General features: G+C 41.8%; 1 protein-coding gene across 33 annotated transcripts in view; it reads left to right on the top strand.

Annotated features, from left to right (window-relative positions):
- The window catches only part of tou (bromodomain adjacent to zinc finger domain 2B toutatis), a 1094933-nt gene that overhangs the window by 732210 nt on the left and 339178 nt on the right, over positions 1-23545 (top strand). For 27 of the 33 annotated variants that reach the window (XM_071667361.1, XM_071667356.1, XM_071667362.1 and 24 more), the window contains one exon: positions 6416-6508. The exons of the other annotated variants lie outside the window; for them this stretch is intronic. In XM_071667361.1, the coding sequence (XP_071523462.1) occupies positions 6416-6508 (93 nt within the window). The remainder of the gene's footprint in view (positions 1-6415; positions 6509-23545) is intronic. 33 annotated transcript variants of the gene reach the window in all.

The raw sequence follows: 23545 nt of genomic DNA, 5'->3' as shown, positions 1-23545 counted from the left end.
TCACTCCATCCTTCTACCTCCAATTTGGTCTCCCACTTCTCGTTCCTTCCACCTCTGACACATATATCCTCTTTGTCAGTCTTTCCTCACTCATTCTCACCATGTGACAGAAACATTTCAATATACCCTCTTCTGCTCTGTCAACCCCACTCTTTTTATTACCACACATCTCTCTTATCCTATATGTAGCATGTTTGGGGAAAGGAACCTGGACGCTCTGGCTCTGAGTGAAACAAAGCTCAAGGATAAAGGGGAAGAGTGGTTTGGGAAGATCTTGGCAGTAAAGTTAGGGGTTGGTGGGAGGACAAGAGCAAAAGAAAGAGTAGTACTACTCCTGAAGCAGGAGTTGTGGGAGTATGTGATAGAGTGTAAGAAAGTAAATTCTAGATTGATATGGATAAAACTGAAAGTGGATGGAGAGGTGGGTGATTATTGGTGCCTATGCACTAATAATCATGAGGGGCAAGTGCTTTGGGAGCAGCTGAGTGAGTGTTTTAGCAGCTTTGATGCACAAGACCAGGTTATAGTGATGGGTGATATGAATGCAAAGGTGAGTAATGTGGCAGTTGAGGGTATAATTGGTGTACATGGGGTGTTCAGTTTTGTAAGTGGAAATGGTGAAGAGCTTGTAGATTTGTGTGCTGAAAAAAGGACTGGTGATTGGGAATACCTAGTTTAGAAAGAGAGTTATACATAAGTATACGTATGTAAGTGGGAGAAATGGCCAGAGAGCATTACTTTATTACGTGTTAATTGTTAGGCGCATGAAAGGGAGACTTTAGGATGTTAATGTGTTGAGATGGACAACTGGAGGGATGTCTGATCACTATATTTTGGAGGTAAAGGTAAAGATTTGTAGAGGTTTTCAGAAAAGAAGAGAGAATGTTGGGGTGAAGGGAGTGGTGAGAGTAAGTGAGCTTGGAAAGGAGACTTGTGTGAGGAAGTACCAGGAGAGATTGAGTGTAGAGTGGAAAAAGGTGAGAACAAATGACGTAAAGGGAGTGGAGGAGGAATGGGATGTATACAGGGAAGCAATGATGGCTTGCGCAAAAGATGCTTGTGGCATGATAAAGGTGGGAAGTGGGCAGATTAGAAAGGGTAGTGAGTGGTGGGATGAAGAAGTAAGATTAATAGTGAAAGAGAAGAGAGAGGCATTTGAACAATTTTTGCAGGGAAGTAGTGCAAATGACAGGGAGATGTATGAAAGAAAGCAGCAGGAGGTCAAGAGAAAGGTGCAAGAGGTGAAAAAGAGAGTTGGGGTGAGAAAGTATCATTAAATTTTAAGGAGAATAAAATGCTGTTTTGGAAGGAGGTAAATAAAGTGCGTAAGACAGGAGAACAAATGGGAACATTGTTGAAGGGGGCTAATGGGGAGGTAATAACAAGTAGTGGTGATGTGAGGAGATGGAGTGAGTATTTTGAAGGTTTGTTGAATGTGTTAGATGATAGAGTGGCAGATATAGGGTGTTTTGGTCAAGGTGGTGTGCGAAGTGAGAGGGTCAGGGCAATTGGTTTGGTAAACAGAGAAGAGGTGGTGAAAGCATTGCAGAAGATGAAAGTCAGCAAGGCAGCGGGTTTGGATGGTATTGCAGTGGAATTTATTACAAATGGGGATGACTGTGTTGTTGACTGGTTGGTGAGAAGATTTAATGTATATATGGTTCATGGTGAAGTGCCTGAGGATTGGCGGAATGCATGCATAGTGCCATTGTATAAAGGCAAAGGAGATAAAGGTGAGTGTTCAAATTACAGAGGTATAAGTTTGTTGAGTATTCTTGGGAAATTATATGGGAGGGTATTGATTGAGAGGGTGAAGGCATGTACAGAGCAATCAGATTGAGGAAGAACAGTGTGGTTTCAGAAGTTGTGGATATGTGGATCAGATGTATGCTTTGAAGGATGTATGTGAGAAATGCTAAGAAAAACAGATGGATTTGTTTGTAACATTTATGGATCTGAAGAAGGGATATGATAGAGTTGATAGAGATGCTCTGTGGAAGGCATTAAGAGTATATGGTGTGGGAGGTAAGTTGCTAGAAGCAGTGAAAAGTTTTTATTGAGGATGTAAGGAATGTGTGCAAGTAGGAAGAGGGAATGTGTACAAGTAGGAAGAGAGGAAAGTGATTGGTTCCCAGTGAATGTTGGTTTGATGCAGGGATGTGTGATGTCTCCATGGTTGTTTAATTTGTTTATGGATGGGGTTGTTAGGGAGGTGAATGCAAGAGTTTCGGAGAGAGGGGCAAGTATGCAGTCTGTTGGGAATGAGAGGGCTTGGGAAGTGAGTGAGTTGTTGTTCACTGATGATACAATGCTGGTGGCTGATTTGGATGAGAAACTGCAGAAGCTGGTGACTGAGTTTGGTAAAGTGTGTGAAAGAAGAAATCTTAGAGTAAATGTGAATAAGAGCAAGGTTATTAGGTTCAGTAGGGTTGAGTGACAAGTCAGTTGGGAGGTAAGTTTGAATGGAGAAAAACTGGGGGAAGTGAAGTGTTTTAGACATCTGGGGGTGGATTTAGCAGTGGATGGAACCATGGAAGTGGAAGTGAGTCACAGGATGGGGAAGGGGGGCGAAGGTTATGGGAGCGTTGAAGAATGTATGGAAGACGAGAACATTATCTTGAAGAGCAAAAATGTGTATGTTTGAAGGAATAGTGGTTCCAACAATTTTATACTGTTGTGAGGCATGGGTTATCGATAAGGTTGTGCGGAGGAGGGTGGATGTGTTGGTAAGATGTTTGAGGACAGTATGTGGTTTGAGGTGGTTTGATCGAGTAAGTAATGAAAGGGTAAGAGAGATGTATGGTAATGAAGAGAGTGTGGTTGAGAGAGCAGAAGAGGGTGTATTGAAATGGTTTGTTCACATGGAGAGAACGAGTGATGAAAGATTGACAAAGAGGATATATGTGTCAGAGTTGGAGGGAACGAGGCGAAGTGGAAGACCAACTTACAGGTGGAAGGATGGAGTGAAAAAGATTTTGAGCAATCAGGGCCTGAACATACAGGAGGATGAAAGGCGTGCAAGGAATAGAGTGAATTGGAACGATGTGGTATACTGGGGTGGACGTGCTGTCACTGGATTGCACCAGAGCATGTGAAATGTCTGGGGTAAACCATGGAAAGTTTTGTGGGACCTGGATGTGGAAAGTGAGCTGTGGTTTTGGTGCATTACACATGACAGGTAGAGACCGAGTGTGAACAAATGTGGCCTTTGTTGTCTTTTCCTAGCGCTACCTCGCACATGCGCGGGGGGAGGGGGGGTGACATTCCATATGTGGTGGGGTGGCGATGGGAATGGATGAAGGCAGCAAGTATGAATATACATGTGCATATATGTATATATGTCTGTGTATGTATATGTATGTATACGTTGAAATGTAAAGGTATATATATGTGCATGTGTGGTCGTTTTTGTGTATACATGTGTATGTGGGTGAGTTGGTTCATTCTTTCATCTGTTTCCTTGCATTACCTTGCTAATGTGAGAGACAGTGACAGAGCATAATAAGATAAAAGATTATTATTGATATTATACTTGATCGCCATCTCCCGCATCATTGAGGTAGCACCAGGAAAAAGATGAAGAATGGCCCATCCACTCATACACACATACATGCACATGTATGTATACATATCAGGATATACACATGTATATATTACATGTACATACACAGACATATACATATATACACATGTACTTATTCATACTTGCTTGCCTTCATCCAATCCTGGCAGCACCTTGCTCCACAGGAAACAGCATCGCTACCCCCTGCTTCAGCGAGGTAGCGCAAAGAAAACAGACAAAAAAAGCCATATTTGTTCACACTCAGTCTAGCTGTCATGTGTATTGCATATTTTTTATTAATCTTTATGATACTTGATCACTGTTTCCCACATCAGTGATGTAGTGCTAGGAAACAGATGAAGAACGATCCCTCAACTCTCTTACACATATATACACTTATACGAATGTAGCATACATATACATAAGTATGTACATATATATATGTATACATGTACATGTACATATACATATATAACCATGTACATATTTATACTTAATCACCTCTATCCATTCCCCAGTGCCACCCTGCCTCACAGGAAATAGCATTGCCACCCCATGTGACAGCGAGGTAGTACCAGGGATCACCGAGAAAGGCCACATCTGCTCACCCCAATTCTCTATCCACATCCAGGCCACAGACCTTTCCATGGTTTACCCTAAATATTTCACTTATCCTGGTTCAATCCATTGAAAGCACGTCAACCCCTGTATGCCATATTGTTCCACTTCCCTCTGTTCCGTGCACACCTTTTATCCTCCTACACGTTCAGTCACTGATCACTCAAAATCTTTTTCACTCCATCCTTCCACCTCCAATTTGGTTTCCTTCTCTGTGTTCCCTCTACTTCTGATACACACATCCTCTTTGTCATCTTTTCCTCATTCATTCTTTCCATATGTCCAAACCTTTTCAACACACCCTCTTCTGCTTTCTTGACCACACTGTTTTTATTATCACACATCTCTCCTACCATTTCAATACTTTGTTGATCAAACCACCTCACACCCTGTATTGTCCTCAAATATTTCATTTCCAACACATCCACCTTCCTCTCCACAACCCTCTCTGTAGCCCATTCCTTGCAACCATATGATATTGTTGGAATTACCATTCCCTCAAGCATACCCAATTTTGCTCTCTGAAATAATGTTCTCTCTTTCCACAGACTCTTCATCACTCCCAGAAACTTTGCCCCCTCCCCCACATTGTGATTCACTTCTGCTTTCACGGTTCCATTCGCTGCCAAGTCCACTTCCAGATATCTAAAACACTTGACTTCCTCCAGTTTATCTCCATTCAAACTTACATCTCAACTAACTTGTCCTTCAACCCTACTGAGCCTAATAATCATGCTTTTATTCACATTTACTCTCAACTTGCTCCTTTCACAAACTCTTCCAAACTGGTTCCTTTCACAAACTCTTACAAACTGAGTCACAAACTTCTGCAGTTTCTCACTTGAATCAGCCACCAATGCTGTATCACCAGCGAACAACAACTGACTCACTTCCCAGGCCCTCTCATCCCCAACAGACTGCATATTCACCTCTCTCTTCAAAACTCTTGCATTTTGTTCCATTACCACCCCATCCATAAGTAAATTAAACAACCATGGGGACATCATGCATCCTTTGCCACAAACTAACCTTTACAGTAAACCAGTCACTCTCCTTTCTTCCTACTCATACACATGCCTTACACCCGTGATGAAAACTTCTCACTGCTTCTAGTAACTTGCCTCCCACGCCATGTATTCTTAAGACCTTTCACAAAGCATCTCTATCAACCCTTTCATATCCATAGATGCCACATACAAATCCATCTGTTTTTCTAAGTGTTTCTCACATATTCATCAAAGCAAATGCCTCATCCACACACCTTCTACCACTTCTGAAACCACGCTGCTGTTCGCCAGTCTGATGCTCTGTACATGCCTTCACCCTCTCAATCAGTACCCTCCCATACAGTTTTCCAAGTATACTCAACAAACTTGTTTCTGTAGTTTGAACATTCATCTCTATCCCCTTTGTCTTTATATAGTGGCACTATACATGCATTGCTCCAATCCTCAGGCACTTCACCATGATCCATACTTACATTGAATGTTCTCACCAAACAATCAACACCACAATCACCCCCTTCCTTAATAAATTCAACTGCAGTCCCATCTAATACTGCTACCTTGATAGTTTTCCGATACTTTTTTGTTGTTTTCTGCATAGCAAGGAAGTGCCAGGAACTGCTAAAGAAGAATCTCATTTGCTTGCATCCACTCTCCTACTTTCATGTATAATGCGCTAAAACCAAAGACCCCTACCCACAGTTGTCTCATTGTCTTTTTTGTTTGTTTCCTCTGACCACTTTATATGCATTGGTTCAGCGCATTGACAGCAAGTCTCCCCATGTATACCATATTCTCCATTTTAATCTGTCACATGTGCTCTTCACTCCCCCCATGTTCAGGCCCTGATCGATCAAAGGATATTTCACTCCATCCTTCTGTCTCCTCCTCAACTTCCCCTTTCTCATTGTTCCCTCTACTTCTAACTCTTATAACCACTTAGTCAGCCTCTCCTTGCATCTTTCCCAGATGTTCATACCGTTTCAGCATACCCTCTTCAGCTCTCTCAACCATATCTTCATACTGTCACAACTTTCTCATACCCTGATGTTTCTTACACAATCAACCCTCACCATACCACATATTGTTCTCTTGCATTTCATTTCCAACACTTCCATCCTTTTCCTTACTTTTTTATCGAGGTCCCATGCCTTTCATCCATACCACATTGTCAGGATTACTTTACTATACCCATCTTTTCCCTCACAGACAGTGACCTCTTTTTCCACAGACTCCTCAGTGCACCCAGGACCTTAGCCTCCTCACCCACCCTATGGCTCACTTCAGCTCCCATGGCTCCATCTGCTGCCATGTCCACTCCCAGGTATCTAAAACACTCTACTTCCTTCTGGTTCTCTCCATTCAGACTCACATTCAAACCAACCTGTCTTTCTCCCCATTTAAACTCAATAACCGTACTTAATGTTACATGTGATTTATAAAAATGATGTTTATGATGTAATTATTTATGTTTGATTACCCCTGGACCTCATTCTGAAAAGGTCATGGTTTGGTCCAGGACCCATTTTACAAGGGCTTCTGTAGCCCCAAGGCTGTGCTACACTCAGTGGCAGGGATAGGATGGACTGTTTTTTAGTGAGAAATTCATTGACGAGACTGTCCTCTTGTTTTGTCAGCAGACAATGATACAGCCTTACTAAAGATGACATAGTATTTTTTAAGTAACCTCAAGCAGGTGCAGTCTAGTAACACCTGATAATGTATGTGGTACATACTTGTAAAGAAATATGATACTTGATACCTGCATAATTGTTATTTTTATTACACATGTTTGTTGTTCCCCATGTGAACAAAGTAATGACAGGAACAGAAAGGTTGGAAGTGGGTAGATTAGAAAGGGTAGTGAGTGGTGGGATGAAGAAGTAAAGTTGTTAATGAATGAGAAAAGAGAAGTGTTTGGATGATACTTACATGGAAGGAGTGCAAATGACTGGGAGATGTATAAAAGAAATTGGCAAGTAGTCAAGAGGAAGGTGCAAGGGGTGAAAAAGAGGGCAAATGAGAGTTGGGGTGAGAGAGTGTCTTTAAACTTTAGGAAGAATAAAAAGATGTTTTGGAAGGAGGTAAATAATGTGCTTAAGAGAACAATTGGAGATATAGGTGAAGGGGGCATGGGGCAGAAGTAATGACAGGTAGTGAAGAAGTGAGGAGATGGAGTAAGTATTTTGAAGGTTTATTGAAAGTGTTTGAATGTGGCAGATGTTGGGTGTTTTGGTTGGGATGGTGTGGAAAGTGACAGGGTCAGGGAGAATAGTTTGGTTAAGAAAAATGGGGAGTGAAAGCTTTGCACAAGATGAAATCTGGCGAGGAGGCGGGTTTAGATGGTACTGCAGTAGAATTTATTAAGAAAGGGGGTGACTGTATTGTTGATTGGTTGGTAAGGATATTCAATGTATGTATGGATCATGGAGAAGCACCTGAAGATTGGCCCCGATCACTCAAAATCTTTTTCACTCCATCTTTCACCTCCAATTTGGTCTCCCACTTCTCCTCGTTCCCTCCACCTCTGACACATATATCCTCTTGGTCAATATATATATATGCTTGTGGCATGAGAAGAGTGGGAGGTGGGTTGATTAGAAAGGGTAGTGAGTGGTGGGATAAAGAAGTAAGATTATTAGTGAAAGAGAAGAGAGAGGCATTTGGACGATTTTTGCAGGGAAAAAATGCAATTGAGTGGGAGATGTATAAAAGAAAGAGACAGGAGGTCAAGAGAAAGGTGCAAGAGGTGAAAAAGAGGGCAAATGAGAGTTGGGGTGAGAGAGTATCATTAGATTTTAGGGAGAATAAAAAGATGTTCTGGAAGGAGGTAAATAAAGTGCGTAAGACAAGGGAGCAAATGGGAACTTCAGTGAAGGGCGCAAATGGGGAGGTGATAACAAGTAGTGGTGATGTGAGGAGGAGATGGAGTGAGTATTTTGAAGGTTTGTTGAATGTGTTTGATGATAGAGTGGCAGATATAGGGTGTTTTGGTCGAGGTGGTGTGCAAAGTGAGAGGGTTAGGGAAAATGATTTGGTAAACAGAGAAGAGGTAGTAAAAGCTTTGCGAAGATGAAAGCCGGCAAGGCAGCAGGTTTGGATGGTATTGCAGTGGAATCTATTAAAAAAGGGGGTGACTGTATTATTGACTGGTTGGTAAGGTTATTTAATGTATGTATGACTCATGGTGAGGTGCCTGAGGATTGGCGGAATGCGTGCATAGTGCCATTGTACAAAGGCAAAGGGGATAAGAGTGAGTGCTCAAATTACAGGGGTATAAGTTTCTTGAGTATTCCTGGTAAATTATATGGGAGGGTATTGATTGAGAGGGTGAAGGCATGTACAGAGCATCAGATTGGGGAAGAGCAGTGTGGTTTCAGAAGTGGTAGAGGATGTGTGGATCAGGTGTTTGCTTTGAAGAATGTATGTGAGAAACACTTAGAAAAGCAAATGGATTTGTATGTAGCATTTATGGATCTGGAGAAGGCATATGATAGAGTTGATAGAGATGCTCTGTGGAAGGTATTAACAATATATGGTGTGGGAGGCAAGTTGTTAGAAGCAGTGAAAAGTTTTTATTGAGGATGTAAGGCATGTGTACGTGTAGGAAGAGAGGAAAGTGATTGGTTCTCAGTGAATGTAGGTTTGCGGCAGGGGTGTGTGATGTCTCCATGGTTGTTTAATTTGTTTATGGATGGGGTTGTTAGGGAGGTGAATGCAAGAGTTTTGGAAAGAGGGGCAAGTATGAAGTCTGTTGGGGATGAGAGAGCTTGGGAAGTGAGTCAGTTGTTGTTCGCTGATGATACAGCGCTGGTGGCTGATTCATGTGAGAAACTGCAGAAGCTGGTGACTGAGTTTGGTAAAGTGTGTGAAAGAAGAAAGTTAAGAGTAAATGTGAATAAGAGCAAGGTTATTAGGTACAGTAGGGTTGAGGGTCAAGTCAATTGGGAGGTAAGTTTGAATGGAGAAAAACTGGAGGAAGTGAAGTGTTTTAGATATCTGGGAGTGGATCTGGCAGCGGATGGAACCATGGAAGCGGAAGTGGATCATAGGGTGGGGGAGGGGGCGAAAATTCTGGGAGCCTTGAAGAATGTGTGGAAGTCGAGAACACTATCTCAGAAAGCAAAAATGGGTATGTTTGAAGGAATAGTGGTTCCAACAATGTTGTATGGTTGCGAGGCGTGGGCTATGGATAGAGTTGTGCGCAGGAGGATGGATGTGCTGGAAATGAGATGTTTGAGGACAATGTGTGGTGTGAGGTGGTTTGATCGAGTGAGTAACGTAAGGGTAAGAGAGATGTGTGGAAATAAAAAGAGCGTGGTTGAGAGAGCAGAAGAGGGTGTTTTGAAATGGTTTGGGCACATGGAGAGAATGAGTGAGGAAGGATTGACCAAGAGGATATATGTGTCGGCGGTGGAGGGAACGAGGAGAAGTGGGAGACCAAATTGGAGGTGGAAAGACGGAGTGAAAAAGATTTTGTGTGATCGGGGCCTGAACATGCAAGAGGGTGAAAGGAGGGCAAGGAATAGAGTGAATTGGATCGATGAGGTATACCAGGGTTGACGTGCTGTCAGTGGATTGAATCAGGGCATGTGAAGCATCTGGGGTAAACCATGGAAAGCTGTGTAGGTATGTATATTTGCGTGTGTGGACGTATGTATATACATGTGTATATACCAGGAATACTCAACAAACTTATACCTCTGTAATTTGAGCACTCACTCTTATCCCCTTTGCCTTTGTACAATGGCACTATGCACGCATTCCGCCAATCCTCAGGCACCTCACCATGAGTCATACATACATTAAATAACCTTACCAACCAGTCAACAATACAGTCACCCCCTTTTTTAATAAATTCCACTGCAATACCATCCAAACCTGCTGCCTTGCCGGCTTTCATCTTCCGCAAAGCTTTTACTACCTCTTCTCTGTTTACCAAATCATTTTCCCTAACCCTCTCACTTTGCACACCACCTCGACCAAAACACCCTATATCTGCCACTCTATCATCAAACACATTCAACAAACCTTCAGAATACTCACTCCATCTCCTTCTCACATCACCACTACTTGTTATCACCTCCCCATTTGCGCCCTTCACTGAAGTTCCCATTTGCTCCCTTGTCTTACGCACTTTATTTACCTCCTTCCAGAACATCTTTTTATTCTCCCACTCAATTGCATTTTTTCCCTGCAAAAAATCGTCCAAATGCCTCTCTCTTCTCTTTCACTAATAATCTTACTTCTTCATCCCACCACTCACTACCCTTTCTAATCAACTCACCTCCCACTCTTCTCATGCCACAAGCATCTTTTGCGCAATCCATCACTGATTCCCTAAATACATCCCATTCCTCCCCCACTCCCCTTACTTCCATTGTTCTCACCTTTTTCCATTCTGTACTCAGTCTCTCCTGGTACTTCCTCACACAAGTCTCCTTCCCAGGCTCACTTACTCTCACCACCCTCTTCACCCAAACATTCACTCTTCTTTTCTGAAAACCCATACAGATCTTCACCTTAGCCTCCACAAGATAATGATCAGACATCCCTCCAGTTGCACCTCTCAGCACATTAACATCCAAAAGTCTCTCTTTCGCGCGCCTGTCAATTAACACGTAATCCAATAACGCTCTCTGGCCATCTCTCCTACTTACATACGTATACTTATGTATATCTCGCTTTTTAAACCAGGTATTCCCAATCACCAGTCCTTTTTCAGCACATAAATCTACAAGCTCTTCACCATTTCCATTTACAACACTGAACACCCCATGTATACCAATTATTCCCTCAACTGCCACATTACTCACCTTTGCATTCAAATCATCCATCAGTATAACCTGGTCTCGTGCATCAAAACCACTAACACACTCTTTCAGCTGCTCCCAAAACACTTGCCTCTCATGATCTTTCTTCTCATGCCCAGGTGCATATGCACCAATAATCACCCATCTCTCTCCATCAACTTTCAGTTTTACCCATATTAATCGAGAATTTACTTTCTTACATTCTATCACATACTCCCACAACTCCTGTTTCAGGAGTACTGCTACTCTTTCCCTTGCTCTTGTCCTCTCACTAACCCCTGACTTTACTCCCAAGACATTCCCAAACCACTCTTCCCCTTTACCCTTGAGCTTCGTTTCACTCAGAGCCAAAACATCCAGGTTCCTTTCCTCAAACATACTACCTATCTCTCCTTTTTTCACATCTTGGTTTCATCCATACACACTTAGACACCCCAGTCTGAGCCTTTGAGGAGGATGAGTAAGAAATAATTTAGAAAACTGAAACTTCTAGCTTGAAATGAAATGAAAAAATAAATGTCACATAATGGTTCAACCTCTAACTATGGAAAAGGGAAATGTATAATTTATTTACACAAACGTCAATAGTAGTTCTCATCAATTTAACCACTGTATCAATAAGCTTCAATGTCAAAGCTACATTTTTCCCAATTTCACTATTTTCTTGTCAAAGCACCATGTATGAAAACTATCACTCCAGTAACACAACTATAAACATTTACTTCCCCTTTAAAAAAGTTCTGGGGAAGTCTGTCTCAATACACTGCAGGACACTCTACCACCTGGCGAGGTTTGTGTTGCAATGGTTCTTGATTCACAAACATAGTAGCATCACTGGTGGGCGGAAGAACATTCTTGTAACCACAGCAAGGATCACAGTCCCTGCAGCTCCATTATGATGGTTCTTCTCATGATGCGATGCTTAAGCTGTGACAGTGGTTGAGAGCAGCCATTCTTCAGCTTGAGGAGGGGATTTAGGGCAACTAAATTCTGTGTGGTCGCTTCTTCCCTGATAGACCTTCCTTCCCACCTCCCGACTTGACCCAGACTCTTAATATCCACTACGGTGAAATGTAGAAGGGTCTGCGGGCGCCGTCCTTGTACCACACCACCAAGATTTCTTTCTTCTCTTTCCTCGACCCTTCATTTTCCATTTAAGACTGGGGCTACTAGAAATGGACTTCTCTCCATGACTGGGACTTGCTCTTTTTGCTGTATTCATGAATTTTGTCAACAAACAGCTGCTGGATGGGGTCAGCAGCTTTCTTCATCAATACGGCAGATGCCCTATAATTTCGACGCAATGCAGTGTGCAAAGACCTCAGCTTTGGAATGGTCCTGGTCACAATCATCCTGAAATATTAGAAGAATACAAGCAACTTTGATATCTTGTTCTCGCCGGTGGTGTCTTCTGGGAGTGGATTTGGCAGCGGATGGAACCATGGAAGTGGAAGTGAATCATAGGGTGGGGGAGGGGGCGAAAGTTCTGAGAGCGTTGAAGAATGTGTGGAAGTCGAGAACATTATCTTGGAAAGCAAAAATGGGTGTGTTTGAAGGAATGGTGGTTCCAACAATGTTATATGGTTGCGAGGCATGGGCTATAGACAGAGTTGTGAGGAGGAAGGTGGATGTGCTGGAATTGAGATGTTTGAGGACAATATGTGGTGTGAGGTGGTTTGATCGAGTAAGTAATAATAGGGTAAGAGAGATGTGTGGTAATAAAAAGAGTGTGGTTGAGAGAGCAGAAGAGGGTGTTTTGAAATGGTTTGGTCACATGGAGAGAATGAGTAAGGAAAGATTGACAAAGAGGATATATGTGTCAGAGGGGGAGGGAACAAGGAGAAGTGGGAAGAGAGGAAAGTGATTGGTTCTCAGTGAATGTAAGTTTGCGGCAGGGGTGTGTGATGTCTCCATGGTTGTTTAATTTGTTTATGGATGGGGTTATTAGGGAGGTGAATTCAAGAGTTTTGGAAAGGGGCAAGTATGCAGTCTGTTGGGGATGAGAGATCTTGGGAAGTGAGTCAGTTGTTGTTCACTGATGATACAGCACTGGTGGCTGATTCATGTGAGAAACTGCAGAAGCTGGTGACTGAGGTTGGTAAAGTGTGTGAAAGAAGAGAGCTGAGAGTAAATGTGAATAAGAGCAAGGTTATTAGGTACAGTAGGGTTGAGGGTCAAGTCAATTGGGAGGTAAGTTTGAATGGAGAAAAACTGGAGGAAGTGAAGTGTTTTAGATATCTGGGAGTGGATTTGGCAGGAGATGGAACCATGGAAGCGGAAGTGGATCATAGGGTGGGGGAGGGGGCGAAAATTCTGGGAGCCTTGAAGATTGTGTGGAAGTTGAGAACACTATCTCAGAAAGCAAAAATGGGTATGTTTGAAGGAATAGTGGTTCCAACAATGTTGTATGGTTGCGAGGCGTGGGCTATGGATAGAGTTGTGCGCAGGAGGATGGATGTGCTGGAAATGAGATGTTTGAGGACAATATGTGGTGTTAGGTGGTTTGATCAAGTAAGTAATGATAGGGTAAGTGAGAGGTGTGGTAATAAAAAGAGTGTGGTTGAGAGAGCAGAAGAGGGTGTTTTGAAATGGTTTGGTCACATTGAGAGGATGAGTGAGGAAGGATTGACCAAGAGGATATATGTGTCAGAGGTGGATGGAACGAGGAGAAGTGGGAGACCAAATTGGAGGTGGAAAGATGGAGTGAAAAAGATTTTGAGTGATCAGGGCCTGTACATGCAGGAGGGTGAAAGGCGTGCAAGGAATAGAGCGAATTGGAATGATGAGGTATACTGGGGTCGACGTGCTGTCAATGGATTGAACTAGGGCATGTGAAGCATCTAGGGTAAACCATGGAAAGTTCTGTGGGGCCTGGATGTGGAAAGGGAGCTGTGGTTTCGTTGCATTATTACATGACAGCTAGAGACTGAGTGTGAATGAAAGTGGCCTTTGTTGTCTTTTCTTAGTGCTACCTCGCACACAAGGGGGGGCAGGGGGTTGTTATTTCATATGTGGCGAGGTGGTGATGGGAATGAATAAAGGCAGACAGTATGAATTATGTACATGTGTATATATGTATATGTCTGTGTGTGTATATATATATATATATACGTTGAGGTGTATAGGTATGTATATTTGCGTGTGTGGATGTGTATGTATATACATGTGTATGTGGGTGGGTTGGGCCATTCTTTTGTCTGTTTCCTTGCACTACCTATTATCCCTGGGGATAGGGGAGAAAGAATACTTCCCACGTATTCCCTGCGTGTCGTAGAAGGCGACTAAAAGGGGAGGGAGTGGGTGGCTGGAAATCCTCCCCTTTCTTTTTTTTTTTTTTTTTTTATTTTCCAAAAGAAGGAACAGAGAAGGGGGTCAGGTGAGGATATTCCCTCTAAGGCCCAGTTCTCTGTTCTTAACGCTACCTCGCTAACGCGGGAAATGGCAAATAGTATGAAAAAATATATATATATATATATATATATATATATATATATATATATATATATATATATATATATATATATTACAGAGGTATAAGTTTGTTGAGTATTCCTGGTAAATTATATGGGAGGGTATTGATTGAGAGGGTGAAGGCATGTACAGAGCATCAGATTGGGGAAGAGCAGGGTGGTTTCAGAAGTGGTAGAGGATGTGTGGATCAGGTGTTTGCTTTGAAGAATGTATGTGAGAAATACTTAGAAAAGCAAATGGATTTGTATGTAGCATTTATGGATCTGGAGAAGGCATATGATAGAGTTGATAGAGATGCTCTGTGGAAGGTATTAAGAATATATGGTGTGGGAGGAAAGTTGTTAGAAGCAGTGAAAAGTTTTTATCGAGGATGTAAGGCATGTGTACGTGTAGGAAGAGAGGAAAGTGATTGGTTCTCAGTGAATGTAGGTTTGCGGCAGGGGTGTGTGATGTCTCCATGGTTGTTTAATTTGTTTATGGATGGGGTTGTTAGGGAGGTAAATGCAAGAGTTTTGGAAAGAGGGGCAAGTATGAAGTCTGTTGGGGATGAGAGAGCTTGGGAAGTGAGTCAGTTGTTGTTCGCTGATGATACAGCGCTGGTGGCTGATTCATGTGAGAAACTGCAGAAGCTGGTGACTGAGTTTGGTAAAGTGTGTGGAAGAAGAAAGTTAAGAGTAAATGTGAATAAGAGCAAGGTTATTAGGTACAGTAGGGTTGAGGGTCAAGTCAATTGGGAGGAGAGTTTGAATGGAGAAAAACTGGAGGAAGTGAAGTGTTATAGATATCTGGGAGTGGATCTGGCAGCGGATGGAACCATGGAAGCGGAAGTGGATCATAGGGTGGGGGAGGGGGCGAAAATCCTGGGGGCCTTGAAGAATGTGTGGAAGTCGAGAACATTATCTCGTAAAGCAAAAATGGGTATGTTTGAAGGAATAGTGGTTCCAACAATGTTGTATGGTTGCGAGGCGTGGGCTATGGATAGAGTTGTGCGCAGGAGGATGGATGTGCTGAAAATGAGATGTTTGAGGACAATGTGTGGTGTGAGGTGGTTTGATCGAGTGAGTAACGTAAGGGTAAGAGAGATGTGTGGAAATAAAAAGAGCGTGGTTGAGAGAGCAGAAGAGGGTGTTTTGAAGTGGTTTGGGCACATGGAGAGAATGAGTGAGGAAAGATTGACGAAGAGGATATATGTGTCGGAGGTGGAGGGAACGAGGAGAAGAGGGAGACCAAATTGAAGGTGGAAAGATGGAGTGAAAAGGATTTTGTGTGATCGGGGCCTGAACATGCAGGAGGGTGAAAGGAGGGCAAGGAATAGAGTGAATTGGAGCGATGTGGTATACCGGGGTTGACGTGCTGTCAGTGGATTGAATCAAGGCATGTGAAGCGTCTGGGGTAAACCATGGAAAGCTGTGTAGGTATGTATATTTGCGTGTGTGGACGTCTGTATATACATGTGTATGGGGGGGGGTTGGGCCATTTCTTTCGTCTGTTTCCTTGCGCTACCTCGCAAACGCGGGAGACAGCGACAAAGTATAAAAAATATATATATATATATATATATATATATATATATATATATATATATATATGTGTGTGTGTGTGTGTGTGTGTGTGTGTGTGTGTGTGTGTGTATGAGTTGTTGGGCTATTCTTTGTCTATTTCCTGGCACTACCTTTTAGGTGAAGTATTGAAGAGAGACAGATCATTGGAGTGATTACAAATGGAAAGAGAAAGTGGTGTGTTTATGTATATTAGATACCTAGGACTGGACATGTCAGTGAATAGAATAATGGGAGCTGAAGTGAGCCACTGGGTGGGTTTGGGGGGGGGGGGGGGGTCAGAGGTCCTGGGTCTACTGAGGAATATGTGGAAAGAGGGGCCATTATGTTTAAGAGCAATGCTTGATATGTAATATGGTATAGTATTTCCAATGGTGTTGTATGGATGCAAAGTTTGTACCTTTGACAAAAATGTAAAGAAGAGGGTTAGATATGAAATATTAGAGGATCATATGTGGTTTGAAGAGGGGTGATTGAATAAGAAACAGTAGGGTGAAAAAATGGTGTGGAAGTAAGATGCGTAATATGAGAGAGCTGGAGATGGTATACTAAAATGGTTTGAACGTATGGAGAGGACGACTAAGAAGGTATTCATATCAAAAGTAGAGGGAACAAGGGAAAGGAGAAAACTAAGGAGTTGTAGTAGATGGCACCTGCTGCTGTTGGTATTCTGCAGAAGTTGTGGTGGGTGGCAGGCAACCACTTACCAGGGTAGTACTACCACCAGGGTTTTGGGAGGGATAGTGGCAGAAGCACAGTGAGTCATTGCTGTGGTGTTTGTTACATATACTCTTCTTGGCGCTAATTGTTGTCTTTTTTCCCTTGTTATATCCAGATGTGGGTTGTTGGTATCCAACCCTGACCACACACTTTCTTTTTCTCATACACAGCACTTAACCACACATAACTCACACTGCTTTTTATTTTCTTACTTTGCAGTGTTTTAGAATTATATCAGTACAACTCCATCTTATAATTCTCTGGCACCAGCTTGGAGTGACACCTCTGGTTGAGATAGGTTGAATGGATCCCAGGGCCCACTGACCGCCACCATGTGACTGGGATCCACCCTGTTTTCATAGCCATAGCTCTTAGTTTTTCTTTTCATTTTTTCCTCCATCTTAATTCTAACTTCCTCCTGTTTCCGAATACCACCTGATTTCCTCCTCCTCTCTTGGAACCAAAACCTTTTCTTTTTGACTCTTTAATGAATGGAACATTAGTTAAACACTCTACTGGAAGCATTATAACCACTCTTCTAAGATACTTAACTTTTTTTTTTTTTTTTTTTTTTTTTTTTTTTTTTTTGAAGAGTTAAAAGGTTATCCCTGTGAAATTACTTTATTGACTGTCCTTGGGGTAGGTACTGCTTCTTTGGTCAGGATGCCTTTTGTTGTGCTGAGCACATAGGAGAGGTCATCATGCCTGGGATGGAGTCCTACATTCCGTCTTCCAAATCTTTGTCTCCTCAATTTTGGTGTGATCACTTCCTTTTTGATGCCTATTGCATACAGGTCCATGAAGCTCTTCCCTTATCCTGAAACCTACTCCACTTTCATTTCTTCTCAGAATCTTTGCAAAGCTGTTCTTCCTAAGGACCAATGCACTTTCATAGAAAAAAGTGTGCTCACATGACACCTTTTTATGGTGACAAATCTTTTGGCCCTTAACCAAAAGCGTCTCCAGCAACTGTGATTCACCCTTTCCTCCTTTTTTCCAACCAGATCAATCTATTGCAAAATCTCCAACTGATGGTGCAGCTATCTTTGGTGTCCTAGTTTTCCCCTGTCTCATCTTAGAATGATTTAGCTTTTAATCCACTGCTCCCATATCCTTCCACTGAACCTTTGCCCTCTTTTGTATTCTTGTTCAGGGTCTTTCAGGTACTCTCCCAGCTTCAGATGGGCAAGGTGTATGGTTATAGCATGCCTCCTTAGTTCTAAGGGAGTATGCCTCTGAGCTAGCACCAGTCTGTGCTTGCCTTTTTCACCCTGTCTAACATTCCAGACTTTTCCTTACTCTTGGAGGCACCCCTTGAAACAGCCCATTCCTAAGGAAGGAGACTGCTCTAACCCCTCCAGTTGTCACCCCATAACTCTCATTTCTGGTATGTCCAAAGTTCTTGAAACATTTTTAAACTCACTTTCTCAAATGCCTAGAATCCCATTTCCTTCTTTCAGATCCTTAGTGTGGATTTGACGGTGCTCTGTGACTCACTTCTGGTCTTACTCTCTCAGGGACTTGGATGAACCTTTTTTGTGTACTCCTCGGTATTTCCAGAGCATTTGATAGGATGTGTCATAAGTCTTTGCTTTCTAAACTCCCTTCCTTTGGCTTCACTACTTCTCTGTTCCCAAACACATAATTTCCTCTCAAGCCATTCAGTCATAGTAGTCATTTATGGAATGACATCCCCCTCCTGTCATACCAATAGTGGTGTTCCTCAGAGTTCTGTCTTGTCACCTATTTTCTTTTGTCTCTTAGTAAACGATCTTATCTCCAATACTTCAAACTTTAATCACTCTTGTGTTGATGATTCCAGTTCACATACTTCAGGACACTTTTCCTCCCCTCCTTCCTGTAATGCTCATTTTCTTTTTCATTCAGATCATACATCCTTTCTCATTTTCTTTCTCATTCTGATCATATATCCTTTCTCATTTTCTCTCTTATTCTGATCATTTATCCTTTCTCATTTTCTTTCTCATTTTGATCATGTATCCTTTCTCAGTTTGGTCCTGTGCAGTATTTCAGAATGTGGAAGCGTAACTTTGTAAGATTCATTGTGCTAAAATGCAATTTCTCCCATTAGCTCTTTCTAAGAATCATGTTTTCCCCACTGATAGATTTCAGAACATCATAGTTTAAGCCTGTAATGACCTGAACATTTTGGGCATAACCATATCCTTCACTGACCTGAAAACCCAACATAATCAACATTACAAAGTCTGCTTCCCAAAAGCTGGGAGTGCTATATATTAAACTGTGCCATAATTAATTTTTCTTGAGCAGCAATTTCATGTCTCTAAGGGTTTTATTTACCTAAGGATGGAATAAAGCTCACACATCTGGGATGGTTCATTGTCCGTCTTTCTGTTATTTAGGGTGGAATCAAAAACCTTCTGTCTTATTAATTCTGCTGGCATTACCTCTCTTCAGCCTTTTTTCTCCATAAATCTCATTGTTGCTGCTTTTTCTGTTTTATAGGTATTATTTTAGCCATTGCTCTTGTCAGTTGTTTGCAGGTATCCTCACCCCCAATGTTTGGACCCATGGCATGTATTTGGCTGTTGCTTCCCACACTTTTTTCGAGGTTTGGCTGTTATGAAACTTTTTCCTTCACTCAGCTACTTTGTGGAATTCTCTTTTTTTGTGCCTTTCCTTTTTCATAAACCTTTCCTCCTTTAAGAGTTAGGTCTGTAAACACCTGTGAGCCCTGATTAGTATCTACTCTCCTTCCCTCTTACTTTTTCCTTAAACCAAGATGACCAAGATTAGAGAATGTTTTACCCTTGTCATGTCAGTTTACAGGCCTGTACACATGTAATTAACATGCAATCAGTATTACGATACATATTATCATCAAAAGTTGGAACAGTTTGTGGGAGAATTTGTTTTTTTATTTTTTTCATGAAAACTATTCATGAGATTTTCATGAAATCTACAAAAGAAGTTCATAACATTACAGCTTTATACCAGAAAAAAAATAAGCTTCATTCATAAATATTTTAGATTGATTGGAAATGAAAACCTTAACGAAGCTCAGAGAATGTTAGAAAAGTTATGTTCAGCATTAGTTCAATGTTTTTCAAATAGATATGAAACCATATGTTTCATTTAAATAATTTTTTCTGTGGAGCAATGGATACCCCAAGCTGCACTCATTCAAAATAGGCAACATAGCAAAGAGAATGTTAAGAAATGTAGCATTACCATCAGTTGAAAGTTCACGTAAGTGATCGTGTGTTTGTACTAATAAAATCTGTTTTTGAAATTCACATGAAACTTTTCTTTTTATAAATGTGATCTTTTTATATAAGCCATGTACCATAGCTGATAATACCATATAGACATTAGAGTAACTGAATAACTTTAATGCAGGGGATGCATGCACCCTGACTTCTCAGTAACAGGCCATCAGGCTTAGTTGTAGCTCATAGGAAATTCACTAAATTCAGTAAATTTGCAGTTTTACACAGTCTAAATTTCTGTTTTCTTTGTTCTCATTTTCTGCTCCATTTTCACATGTCTAGTTTTTCTTGTCTCTACCGCTAGAACTGGTTTCTGGATCCTGAGAGTTAAGAATTGTAGCTGAAGTTGCTGCAAGTACAGAGGTCTGAACACATTTTCATCATCATACACTAAAATATTCTTATTCATTCAATGAATATGGTTGATAGGCATCTGAATCATCATCATTACCTAGTGTATAGTATCACAGGTCCTTTTATCATTATTAGAGCCATATTTTATTAATAGTTAGCAAGGGAAGGAGTAGCACTACTCCTGAAACAGGAGTGGTGGGAGTATGTGATAGAGTGTAAGAAAGTAAACTCTAGATTGATATGGGTAAAACTGAAAGTTGATAGAGAGAGATGGGTGATTATTGGTGCATATGCACCTGGGCATGAGAAGAAAGATCATGAGAGGCAAGTGTTTTGGGAGCAGCTGAATGAGTGTGTTAGTGGTTTTGATGCAAGAGACCGGGTTATAGTGTTGGGTGATTTGAATGCAAAGGTGAGTAATGTGGCAGTTGAGGGAATAATTGGTGTACATGGGGTGTTCAGTGTTGTAAATGGAAATGGTAAAGAGCTTGTAGATTTATGTGCTGAAAAAGTACTGTTGATTGAGAATACCTGGTTTAAAAAGAGAGATATACATAAGTATACGTATGTAAGTAGGAGAGATGGCCAGAGAGCACTATTGGATTACGTGTTAATTGATAGGCGCGCAAAAGAGAGACTTGGACGTTAATGTACTGAGAGATGCAATTGGAGGGTTGTCTGATCATTATCTTGTGGAGGCGAAGGTGAAGATTTGTAGAGGTTTTCAGAAGAGAAGAGAGAATGTTGGGGTGAAAAGAGTGATGAGAGTAAGTGAGCTTGGGAAGGAGACTTGTGTGAGGAAGTACCAGGAGAGACTGGGTACAGAATGGAAAAAGGTGAGAACTAAGGAGGTAAGGGGAGTGGGGGAGGAATGGGATGTATTTAGGGAAGCAGTGATGGCTTGTGCAAAAGATGCTTGTGGCATGAGAAGAGTGGGAGGTGGGCAGATTAGAAAGGGTAGTGAGTGGTAGGATGAAGAAGTAAGATTATTAGGGAAAGAGAAGAGAAAAGCATTTGAAGGATTTTTGCAGGGAAATAATGCAAATGAGTGGGAGATGTATAAAAGAAAGAGGCAGGAGGTCAAGAGAAAGGTGCAAGAGGTGAAAAAGAGGGCAAATGAGAGTTGGGGTGAGAGAGTATCATTAAATTTTAGGGAGAATAAAAAGATGTTATGGAAGGAGGTAAATAAAGTGCGTAAGACAAGGGAGCGCATGGGATCTTCACTGAAGGGGGCTAATGGGGAGGTGATAACAAGTAATGGTGATGTGAGATGGAGTGAGTATTTTGAAGGTTTGTTGAATGTGTTTGATGATAGAGTTGCAGATATAGGGTGTTTTGGTCGAGGTGGTGTGCAAAGAGAGGGTTAGGGAAAATGATTTGGTAAACAGAGAGGAGGTAGTAAAAGCTTTGCAGAAGATGAAAGCTGGCAAGGCATTAGGTTTGGATGATATTGCAGTAGAATTTATTAAAAAAGGGGGTGGCTGTATTGTTGACTGGTTGGTAAGGTTATTTAATGTATGTATGTCTCATGGTGAGGTGCCTGAGGATTGGTGGAATGCTTGCATAGTGCCATTGTACAAAGGCAAAGGGGATAAAAGTGAGTGCTCAAATTACAGAGGTATAAGTTTGTTGAGTATTACTGGTAAATTATATGGGAGGGTATTGATTGAGAGGGTGAAGGCATGTACAGAGCATCAGATTGGGGAAGAGCAGTGTGGTTTCAGAAGTGGTAGAGGATGTGTGGATCAGGTGTTTGCTTTGAAGAATGTATGTGAGAAATACTTAGAAAAGCAAATGGATTTATATGTGGCATTTATGGATCTGGAGAAGGCATATGGTAGATATGATAGAGATGCTCTGTGGAAGGTATTAAGAATATATGGTGAGGGAGGCAAGTTGTTAGAAGCAGTGAAAAGTTTTTATCGAGGATGTAAGGCATGTGTACGAGTAGGAAGAGAGGAAAGTGATTGGTTCTCAGTGAATGTAGGTTTGCGGCAGGGATGTGTGATGTCTCCATGGTTGTTTAATTTGTTTATGGATGGGGTTGTTAGGGAGGTGAATGCAAGAGTTTTGGAAAGAGGGGCAAGTATGCAGTCTGATGTGGATGAGAGAGCTTGGGAAGTGAGTCAGTTGTTGTTCACTGATGATACAGCACTGGTGGCTGATTCATGTGAGAAACTGCAGAAGCTGGTGACTGAGTTTGGTAAAGTGTGCGAAAGAAGAAAGTTAAGAGTAAATGTGAATAAGAGCACGGTTATTAATTACAGTACGATTGAGGGACAAGTCAATTGGGAGGTGAGTTTGAATGGAGAAAAGCTGGAGGAAGTGAAGTGTTTTAGATATCTGGGAGTGGATTTGGCAGCAGATGGAAGCAGAAGTGAATCATAGGGTGGGGGAGGGGGCAAAAGTTCTGGGAGCGTTGAAGAATGTGTGGAAGTCAAGAACATTATCTCGGAAAGCAAATGGGTATGTTTGAAGGAATAATGGTTCCAACAATGTTATATGGTTGCGAGGCATGGGATATGGATAGAGTTGTGTAGAGGAGGGTGGATGTGCTGGAAATGTGATGTTTGAGGACAATATGTGGTGTAAGATGGTTTGATCGAATAAGTAATAATAGGGTAAGATAGATGTGTGGTAATAAAAAGAGTGTGGTTGAGAGAGCAGAAGAGGGTGTTTTGAAATGGTTTGGTCACACAGAGAGAATGAGTGAGGAAAGATTGACAAAGAGGATATATGTGTCAGAGGTGGAGGGAATGAGGAGAAGTGGGAGACCAAATTGGAGGTGGAAAGATGGAGTGAAAAAGATTTTGTGTGATCAGGGCCTGAACATGCAGGAGGGTGAAAGGCTTGCTAGGAATAGAGTGAATTGGAACAATGTGGTATACCGGGGTCGACTTGCTGTCAATAGATTGAACCAGGGCATGTGAAGCGTCTGGGGTAAACCATGGAAAGTTCTGTGGGGCCTGGATGTGGAAAGGGAGCTGTGGTTTTGGTGCATTATTACATGACAGCTAGAGACTGTGTGAACGAATGGGACCTTTGTTCTTTTCCTAGCACTACCTCGCACACATGAGGGGGGAGGGTGTTGTTATTCCATGTGTGGCGGGGTGGCGATGGGAATGATTAAAGGCAGACTATGAATTATGTATATGGGTATATATGTATATGTCTGTGTGTGTATATATGTGTA

The sequence above is a fragment of the Panulirus ornatus genome, chromosome 12 (assembly GCF_036320965.1).
Source record: "Panulirus ornatus isolate Po-2019 chromosome 12, ASM3632096v1, whole genome shotgun sequence".
Taxonomy (NCBI): domain Eukaryota; kingdom Metazoa; phylum Arthropoda; class Malacostraca; order Decapoda; family Palinuridae; genus Panulirus; species Panulirus ornatus.
This window is presented reverse-complemented; position numbering and strand designations above follow the sequence as displayed.